Source organism: Primulina tabacum, chromosome 10 (assembly GCF_025594145.1).
Source record: "Primulina tabacum isolate GXHZ01 chromosome 10, ASM2559414v2, whole genome shotgun sequence".
In the NCBI taxonomy this organism is placed as follows: domain Eukaryota; kingdom Viridiplantae; phylum Streptophyta; class Magnoliopsida; order Lamiales; family Gesneriaceae; genus Primulina; species Primulina tabacum.
Genome location: NC_134559.1, coordinates 11,853,204 through 11,863,937, shown reverse-complemented (window position 1 = coordinate 11,863,937; position 10,734 = coordinate 11,853,204). Strand labels below are relative to the sequence as shown.

At 33.3% G+C, this 10,734-nt stretch overlaps 1 protein-coding gene across 1 annotated transcript; it reads right to left on the bottom strand.

Moving 5' to 3' along the window:
- Positions 1-1,767: 1,767 nt before the first annotated feature.
- Positions 1,768-5,716, bottom strand: LOC142504787 (uncharacterized). The gene is given in 6 exon segments (XM_075617594.1): positions 1,768-2,095; positions 2,472-3,282; positions 3,284-4,316; positions 4,480-4,656; positions 4,746-4,849; positions 5,031-5,716. Coding segments are annotated over 6 exon segments (2,448 nt in total). The 5' UTR covers positions 5,201-5,716; the 3' UTR covers positions 1,768-1,942.
- Between the last annotated feature and the right edge of the window lie 5,018 nt (positions 5,717-10,734).

The following is a 10,734-nucleotide window of genomic DNA, read 5'->3' as shown; positions in this document are numbered from 1 at the left end:
CTTTTTTCAATAAACAAAGGCATGTCTTGCACATACACTTCAATTTTTTCAAGCACCGTGAAAAATCTTCTTATTCTCTCCTCCCACCCTTTGGCCGAAATTTTACTCCCATTTTCTTAAAAAAATTTGCTTCTTCCTTTGATAAATTGAAAGCAAACTTCTCAATGAAAAATGCCCTGCATTTCCTAGTGCAAGTGTAAGGTGGTTCGAGCTTGTTGGTGGTAGGCTTGATTTTGAGCAAGGAGTGATCAAGGGAAGCTTGTAGATTGTCTACCCATTGAAGAGCTAAGTTGTTTAACAACTTAGTTGGAGCCATCATCAATCTTTATGATTGATAAGTAAAACTCTAAAACACACTATGTATGATTTTGTGTTTTTCGTATTTGTTATACACTAGTGAGGGATGCTTGGTTTTGCTATTGTAAAATATGATTTTAAACTTCCGTTGCGCATCCGGGCACCCGTAACCGATCCCTTTCAGTAACCAGCATTTCATCCTTGGAAACTTCCATCAACTCCCTGATAACCCAAGTCTGGTATATCATCATACATTCCTGGTTGATATAAAAGATTAGTAATCACATAGACTAGGTTGACAGGTTGTTTCGAACTCTCTGCCCCATCTGTACGCGGATATGGCCTAACTCTTCCACCTAAAGTTTCCTCCCTTTTATGTGGTGGTGTGTACCTTCCTTCCTGTTGGTTTGGGAATGCGAACTCTGAGCGGTGGGAATCACCAGCCCTTGAGTTTCCTACTCCCTGGTCAAATTCATCGGCTTGGTTGTTTCCTTGGACTTGGTTGCTTCCTTGGTTTCTTTTTCATTTACATTCTGCTCTTTGTTGGTTGACTGGTTCAGTTTACCTAATACTGTCTTCAAGCAATTAGACACAGTCTTGGACAGTGCTTGTGATATTTCTTCAATTTTTATCATTCAACCAAACGGTTTGAAATATGAGCATACACCTCTGGAACATTATTTGGATGTAAATCCAACTCCCTGGTCGACTCTTCAGCAGCCGGCTGCTCTGTCAGCAGAGCGTGAACCTCTTCCTTGCTTGGTTGAGACTCCCCATCCCCTTGATTGACGTTTTCTTTCCTTCTTGACGGCATAATGGTGTCCCATTGGGCGTGCCAAAAATTGTTTGCACAATATTTCGATTTGCGGCCGTGTCATGTGCAAAGATGCATCAATTCGTGTAAAAATGATAACAATCTAACTTCTAAGAATCACGAGGATTATGGACACTAAATTCGACCGTTCGTTATAGTCTTCTAAACTAATACAACACCAAAACGAAAGAAAAGAATAGAAATTGATGAAATAAACTTCCAACATGACCGTGTATCAACAAATCAATAGGAAATCACAAAAACGTGAAAAATATAACAAGACAGTACCAAACGATTTAGCAGCCAACTTTTGTGATAGTATCCATTTTCATCATGATAGGACAAGACAGTACCACACGATTAGATCCGGGGGATTGAGGCAGAAACTCATGGGAAGGAACTAAAATTAGGTCAAAAGATTGATCGATTTGGGAGGAAAATGAAAAAATTATCGCATGACTTTCAGTGCTTTAAAGTTGAAACTGTTCGTTTCTAATGTTTTAATACTATTGACATGTTCATCAGACCAGATTCGTGAAGTTTAAGAATCATCACGGCTTGCGAAAATCAAAATGGATTTGACAGAAAAATCCTTGAACGATTGGGAACAAAAACATTTGCAGCAGAGAACCATGTCGATAATCTGCAAAAGCTCATTCTTATTCATAATTTTTACCTTATTAGATGGAATTTGTACATTCATGGATGGCAATATATAATACAATCAAAATTTGAAGTTCATGGAAAAAATAATTGGAAACGAGGGACTGTTTTTTTATCTAATCTACACGAGAGAGAAGCCGTGACAACATCAATGGATGCATAACAGAATCACATCTCAGATAAAAGATTGCTGATTTTTCTAAGCTCTTTAAGTGCAGCCATGGCTGTCACTTGTCCTTTCCCGACGAGACCGTTCTTTGAGAAGTTATCCAAAGATCCAATTTGACCACGCTGATCCTGTGGCAAAATTGATTCGATTACCTGCAAGATCCATACGAACAAGTTCAAGATTGATCGAATATCAAATTATAGAACCGATCATCCTGCTGTCTCATAGATACATGCATTTGACAACTTCCTTTGATTTTGAGAGATGATATGACTATAACTATATGTTACTGCATTCTTATATCATTCTGTAATTAGTGGCGCAGCCACACCGGGAAGGACACGGATGATCACACCGCTCTCTCAAATTTTTCTACCAACTCATATTTTTATGTATTATTGTTGTTATTATTATTATTATTATACATACAAAAATATAATTTTATCCCTACGAGTTTTTCGAATTCCAGTTTCAACCCCGCAAATTTTCCAGTTATGCCACTATATGTAATATATAAATTGTTTGTACCTGAATGTTCTCCAGCATGGATTGGCCAAGATTTCTCAAGCTAACCATGACATTCTGATCAACTGTCTCTGCCTTGCTTATTCGTGAAGATCCAACACATGCATCAGCAGTTGAGCAACCAGCTACATTGTTCTCAGTATCTCCGCCGTTGCTAGTTCTTGCATCTTCGTGTGCACTTTTTTTCTCAGATGTTCCCTCACTAGCAGTTCTCCCAAATTTCCACAACCATTGGAATTTACCCGATATAGGCTCTCTCTCCGTGCTTGTTGCTGATTTTCCAATGGAATCTTCATTTTCTGTACTCTTCGAAGAGAGCCCATCCAGCGGATCAGAGATGGGAAGTGGAGACGACTCTTGGTCATTCTCACATGACTCAGAGTCATTACAGTGAACAATATCAATGGACAAGTTTGGTGCCACACTACTTCCTGATTCGATTTCTTGAACACTACTTGCATGAGTAGGACTTGGTGGAGATGAAAAATTGGAAGAAGTTTCTTCACTCCTGCCATCACTTAAGTCGTTGCTTAAGTTCTTTTCATTAAGATCACCTAGTCCATTCACCTCAACAGGATCATGATGTACATTTTTATTACAAGCTTCAGTTTCTTTATCTTCATCTGAACCAAGATGCCGCTCCAGATCCTCCAATAAACTTCTCCTGACTGATGGCTTAGGAATTTTAGTTTTTTCATTTTTCTTTGTGGGGGAAGGATCAGATTCAGTTCGGGCTAGGCGTACTCTTACTTTCTCTGACCAACCATTTTTTCGGTATGGAACATGTTTTTCCACAGAATCTTGCTTCTGCTCGTTCTTCCTTGTGCAGAACTCTCCATCTCTCTTCCCAGTAGCTTTCACGCACCATATTCAGAGGCGTTAAAGGAGAAGCAGCCAAATCTAGAGAAAGGCTATGACCCCTGTGGTTAGTAGACTTTCTTGAGTCATATAATCCAGAATGAATAATCGGGGAATTTGATTTGTTCGCTTCTACTGCCAGTTCTTGAAAGGATTTTGCCTTTTCTATGAGTTTCACAAGATTTATAGAATCAGAAAAATTCAACAATCTTTGAAGACAGGCGGTAGCATTCTCAGTGGCAAGCAATGAAGATCTCAAATTAAGCATCATGGAAACTGCAAAAGCAGAAATGAATCCACCCCTAGACGAACAGAGGACTCCAGAGTAGGAGTCTACATTAAAGTCAATCTCTTTGGTAAATTTGGAATTTTCATGGGAAAAAATTTCGTCCCAGATCACCAAAAGGTCTTCCAGAGAAAATTCGCGTCCAAACAGCACTCGTAGCCAGCGGAGAGCAAAATATTGGGGTTCAACCCCCAATTCAACAAGATGGCTATGAAGAGATGAATCAACAATGGAAAGTAAATTATACAAGGCACCAGAGGCTTCAATTACCGGCGGAATTCCGCTATTGGAACTGTTAAAAGGTAAAGGAGAGAAGAACTCGGCCATTGCAACGGCACCTCCAGCACCATTCATTAAGGCATCAAATATAGAATAAGCGTCATGTTCCATAAATTTCTCTGATATTATGATTCCAAGTTCACCTTCTGCTCCATAGGCATCAGTTAATAATGCAATGGTTTGTATCTCTGGATCAAGTTCACTGAGACTACTAGATTTTGCGTAATTCTTTTCGAACCCATTCCACTTTTGTGAGGATTCGGAGAATTTCTTAAAATCAAACTTATAAGTCAAGTCATTTTCATGAAATGAAAAACCATCAAATTTATCAGCAAAGTGGTCTTCATGAGCTTTTCTCACTTCTGAGAGACGATCGACATCAACATGAAGAACATACAAAAGCGGAGCCAATAGTTCGTGCATTCCTGTAGAAAACAAAATGGCAAAATCGTTGAAGAGTTGAAAAATAGTTAAACTTCTGAACTTTAAGAAAACCTATAGAGAATTGAGAGCTTCCGGGAAGAAGTTGATCGATTTGCTTTGGATTAAACCGAAACAAGAAAGAGTGCAAATCAATCATTTACGTACCTTGTCTGTAACCATACTCCGGATGTCTAAGGCACCAAAGCAACAGCATTCGCCTCAACATGCCTTGGCATTCACTAGTCTGGAAATAGCTGCCTCTTTTGGGATACAAACGTGCCAAATCTTGATCAACCATTCTCTCCAATTCAGCATTTTTGAAAAAGCGACCCCACATGCTGTCTGCAGGACCAATAACATAGCTTAAAATACAGAAATTTGAGTTTATGAAAAAAGAAAAAAGAACCTCTCGTAATCAAATGAAATCAGACCTGGGTTTTGTGAAAGGGGGTTGTCCATGACAAGATCAGGAGAATTGCTTCCATCTTTTGAAACATGTGGATCAACCAGAAGTTGTCTCCTTAAAGCAGCATACCTAAATCATAAACCAAATCCAAACATCCACTTATAAACCTGTCCACTTTTTTGCGTCCAGAAAAACACACACGAATGAAACAAAAAGTAAAAACAAGCTGGAAAGCAACACAGAACCTTAACTTGCCAAAACAAAACCGGTATAGTACAAAGAAAAAAACAAACAAAAAAAAAAGAATCACCTTCTACGAGAATTGGCCGTAACCCGACGAAGATCATCGATCGATGAAGAAGGGGCAGATGGTAAAATCCCCAAATCTACGCGCCATCTAACCCCTCTGAGATCTCCAAACCGACGTGAACCTCCGGAACCCAACACCGTCTCAGGTATCTCCACCGGAACCTGTGTCATGTGTAGTTTCTTCGGCCTTTTCTATTTTTTTTTTCTTTTTCACCACAATTTAGCTGAATCTCTCAAGTAACCACGTTAACACAACCAATCAAGATCGTTTCCACATACACCAAAAGACTAGAGATTGAAGAAAATCTTTCGCCGAAAAGGCCGGATAAATCAAACCATAGGCTCGGAAGCCGAAAATTTATCCCAAAATCTGAAGAATCTTCAAAGCTATACGTCAAAAACCCGGATTTTTTACGACCCTTGGACCCGAAAATTCAGAAAAAAATGGAATCTTTTTCAGCTCAATAATTGAAGGGCATGAAGCGAGCGGATTATACACCGCAAGAAGTCCAAATTCCGGCTGCTAAAAAATCAACTATACGAGAGAGGAAATTCAGAGAGAGAGACCAAAGGTGGAGAGGACTCAATCGGAGGCTGAATTCATATATGGTTATGCTGACCAATCAATTAAAGCTTTTTCCTCCACTTTTTCCCTTTGCTGCATTTGACCATTTTGTTTTCTTTGCTGAGAAAAAAAACAGAAGATAATGTTGTTTTTTCTGTCTTCTCAGATAGCAATATACAATAGAATACAATATAAATATCATTTATTTTAATAATTTTTTAAAAATATAATTTTGAACAATTCAAATATTACGTGCATTTTAACACAAAAGCTTAGCAATTGAGAATTTTTTCTTTATTAAAAAAAATGGGATATTTTTTACACAAATTTAATGTAATGGTTTTTGTAAGCAAGAACTTTATTTGATAGATTTTTTGTAGAGAAAAATGTTTCAAATATGTTGAATTAACAATCGCTTATTTCAAAACATGTGAATATATGAATAATAAATATGTGCATATGAATAATATAACGATTATAATTCTAATCAAATATATTTATTGAATCAAACATTCAACGAAATAAAAAATTTATAATCAATTAATATTTTATCATTTTTCATACACGTGTTTTACGTAATTATGTTGTTACACAATCAAAAAACATGCATTTATTTCCTCTATTTATTTTTTGAGGTCAATTTTATAATATTTCACCCGTCTCGACGTGGATTTTATAATAATCACATCCAAAAAAATTATTTCATGCAATTAATAGTTAGTTGGAACCAAATAAAATCAATAATAATGAAATGACCAAACTCCACCATGTTATTTATTTATTTATTTATTATTATTATTATTATTATTATTATTATATTACATATATATATGTGTGTATATATTGCTTATAATAATTGAACAGTGAAAATTTCTGGGAAACACGGACAAGAGAAATCGCTCTCATGCAAAAAAGTTTCCAAGAAATTGCCAGATCCTTTTATGTGGATGGATAGAAAGCATATATAGCAATACAAAAAAGAGAGGAAAAAAAATAAAAATATTTCATTTCAAAAATTTCTGATTTAATATAATTTTTTACATTATAGAATATGATCGTTAAATGTATAAAGCAAAATTGAAATCGACGTTGAAATTAAAAATAAAATTCGGTAATTTTCAGTATAATACTCATTTTCGCAAAAATACATATCCAATCATGTCACAAATTAATTTTGTGATATAGATATCTGATCTGATTTGATAAATGAAAAATATTATTTTTATGTCAAAATAATTACTTTTCACTATTTATATAGATTAGATCGACTTGATCCATAATACCTTTTCACGAGTAACGTACTCATATATTTTTCATCTATTTCATTCCGAGCTTTTATCATCTGGTTGTCATTTTCGTTTACTATGTGCTCGAAAAATCCCCGAACCTGTGGATTTTGATTAATTCCCTTATTTCGTCGTCATCAATAATTTTCAGAGAAGAGCACATGTAAAGAAACAGTGAATGTCTTTGTAAATTATTCACAGATAATAGAAATATATGAAAGTCATCCTGAATGACATGGAAAATGCGTGTCATTCTCATCTTTTTTTATTTTAATTTTACAGTCTTCAATTTTCAACAGTAGTAGATCTCTTGTGAGACGATCTCACGAATCTTTACTTACGAGGCGGGTCAACTCTACCGATATTCACAATAAAAGTAATACTCTTAGCATAAAAAGTAATATTTTTTCATGGATGACCCAAATAAGAGATCTGTCTCACAAAATACGACCCGTGAGACGGTCTTACACAAGTTTTTGTCTTTTCAACAAACCGCCTTAGTTCCTCTAGTCCAAACCAATCAAGCACAAATATGATTGACTTTTATATTAGATGTGTAACTAAATATTTTTGAAATATTAAATTAAATAAGAGAAAAGTGCATTTTAGTCGTGTAAATTTATTTTTTATGATTTTTGTCAGGAAATTATAAGTTTTGTAATTTGATAAACTAACTAGTAATCGAATTGAAGATTAGAACTGAACAGTGACCGAACTAAAGACATAAAACTGATCATAGAATTGAAGAAGATTTATCGGACCGAAATAAATTAAGTAGAACTAAAGTCAATAAACTAAAGTTCTCAACACCATAAATAAGTCTCAAAACTGATGAATATAAAAGATTCGGATGTTGATAAACTGATCTATGTCATGAATTAAATATAGAACTGAACGTGATATTCGCAGAACTGGTGTTGAGAAACTGAAATACTCAATTGAAGTTAACAGAGCTTTCAAACTGAAAGGACATCAGTTAGAACTGATTACCAAATATAGATCAGCTTAACTGATCAGCTAACCAGTTTAACACCTTATCAGTTGACCACGTCATCATTTGCAGTTTGAATTGCAGCAGACAATCTGACATTCTGTACCTGATCAAATCAGTTGGCGCACAGCAGTCTGATACCTCGTGCTATTATCAGAGGAATGTCTACGTGGACAAAAGTATGACTCAATGGATACCATTCTTAAATGCATTTGATATTACTATTGGAATAGAATCCTATAAATAGCTAAGGAGTTCAGTTGTGCGAGATTATAAGTTACACAATTACTCAAGAACACTCGGTTGTAAATTCAGTTGCAATTCATTTTATAGCTTGCATCTAGTTTGCAAATCGCAAATTCTAGCTCATATTTCATTGATTTATTCGTAGCAATCAGTCTACCATTTGAGCAATTTAGTTATTAATTGATAAGTTTCAAAGAAGTTAAAAGTTTCAATTTGGCAGTATTTAAGTCCAAATTTAAGTAAGTTATTACATCTTGTTGTATTAACTAAAGTCTTTTAGTAAAAACATGTATTTGAGATAGAAGGGGTCAGTAAGAGTATTTGAAGTCTCCGATAATCTAGAAAAATCTTTTTTTTTTTTCACTTTTCTTATTTATTACTTTATAGCTATCTTTCAAACCTTCAGTTTTTAATATATCCTAGCCAAAATATTCAAATTTATCTCTCAATTTATTTATGCACTATTTTAGTTAACTGAGTGATATTGACATACAAGATTTCGAGATCAGTTACTCAAATAACCGACTCACATTTAAAAAAGAACTCAAAAAGTCAAAGTATTTATTCAACCGCTCATTTTAAACATTTTACCTGAGTTAACCGATCCTAAAAATTTTGATCATATATCTTGATAAATTTTAGTTTTGTCTTTTTTCCCAACAAGTTGGTGTGATGCTCACGTGTGCAGTGTTAGATCAATATTTTCAACTAAAAAAATATTAAAAAAGTTATCAAATTGAAATATACAAAATTGAGATCCAAATTCAACCATGTAAAAGATAAAAACTACAAATAGACAAATATAAAAGAATTGCAAGTCTCTTATTTTTTAAATTGTGTTATATAACTTAACCATGATTTTTTTTTTTAAAATTTGGGCACATGGATCCAAATTAAATAGTACTAAAATTAGCCACAAAATTTCTAATTATCAATGAACTTTAATAATCAATCCTCATGCAATATTTTTTAGAATCAATAATAATAATATACAAAATGGCTTATTAAAAAAAATAAAAAATAGCTTGATATTTTAAATTTTATATTCAAATTTAGAATCAATTATTGTACTAGTTGTTTGATGTCACTTTCCATAGGAAAAGAATAATATATAAATTGCATACGTGAAAGATACATCTTGCCTACGATCGAATCGATTGTGAGAAGAGAAACAAATAAAAAAATATATTTTGTTTAGTCACATAATTTAATAGAACATCCATAGAATTTGTTTCTATGATGGTTATTGAATTGTCGGTGCCTCCTTTGATTTATATTCTTAAAAAAAAGTAGAGTATAATTAAATATTATCGAATTATGTTTAATCATCATATTATTATATACATGCATCCATCATCAATCGTCATACCAAATTAAAGCATGTCCAACTATTAATTAGCACAAAAACTATATCGTCTTGAGGTTTAATTTTGTGAGACATACTTTTTACTCAATCCGAATTGTAGAATCGAGTGATTGACGTTTTACCAAAAGATATAGCTGGTGATAATAGTGCAATTCAAATCTTTTAAATCATACATCAATTCAAGCACTACATTTCGACTGTTTATTCACGCAGAGATAATTATTGCATCATCAACAATCTTTCTCAATATTTGGACTCATCAAAATCAATGAGATTTGGCCCGTGATATTAGGTATGACACCAATTGTAAGTCAGAGCGAAATTGAGTCATAGTTTTGTAATTTTTGTTTCTTTATTAGTTTTTAATCATATTACTCTAGAGATATGACTTGTATAGGTCAACAATTTTTCAATGTCACGTCATCAAACTTACATGATTAAAATCTATTTTTGAAAAGTTAGATGATCAAAATAGAAAACAAGCCCCAACTTACAAAATTAATTTGATAATTTTTCATATAAATTCAATTATTATAATAAAACGTAAAAAAAAAACTTTCTCAAACAACTAGAGATAAAAAACAAAATGAAATTATTTGAAAAAGAAAGAAACATAATTTTTTTAAACAAAAGAAACATATACATTTTTTAAAATAAGAAATATATACTTTTGAACACATAAATGTGCGATAAGATTTTGTATGCGCTTTTATTTTCAAAAATGCAAGTGACTAAAGAGTCGCAGCAAGATAAAGCATCGTGGTAAGACATTCAAGACAAAAACTTGGGTGAAAGATATCATGGGTCGTATTTTGTAAGACGGATTTCTTATTTAAGTCACTCATGAAAAAATACTACTTTTTATGCCAAGAATATTAATTTTTATTGTGAATATCGGTAGGGTTGATCCGTCTCACAAATAAAAATTCGTGAGACCATCTCACAAGAGACCTACTCAAACTTCAATCATTACAAGTTTAACCAAACTTTAACATGAGCGCGCTTAAGCATAGGAAAATATTTTAATTTTTCTATAATTTTAGTTATATCAAGTAATTAATTAATAGATTAAACAATAAATTTATAAAATTCAAATTTCTTAAGAACATAAAAATATTAAAATCAGAAAGAATGGTTTTTTCTTAAAGATAAATGCATAAATTTTCTACTCATTCGCGGGTCAAATCGAACGTCTTATTTATCGCGAATGACTTTTTCTATGTTATATTTGGAGTATCTCTCTTTATAATT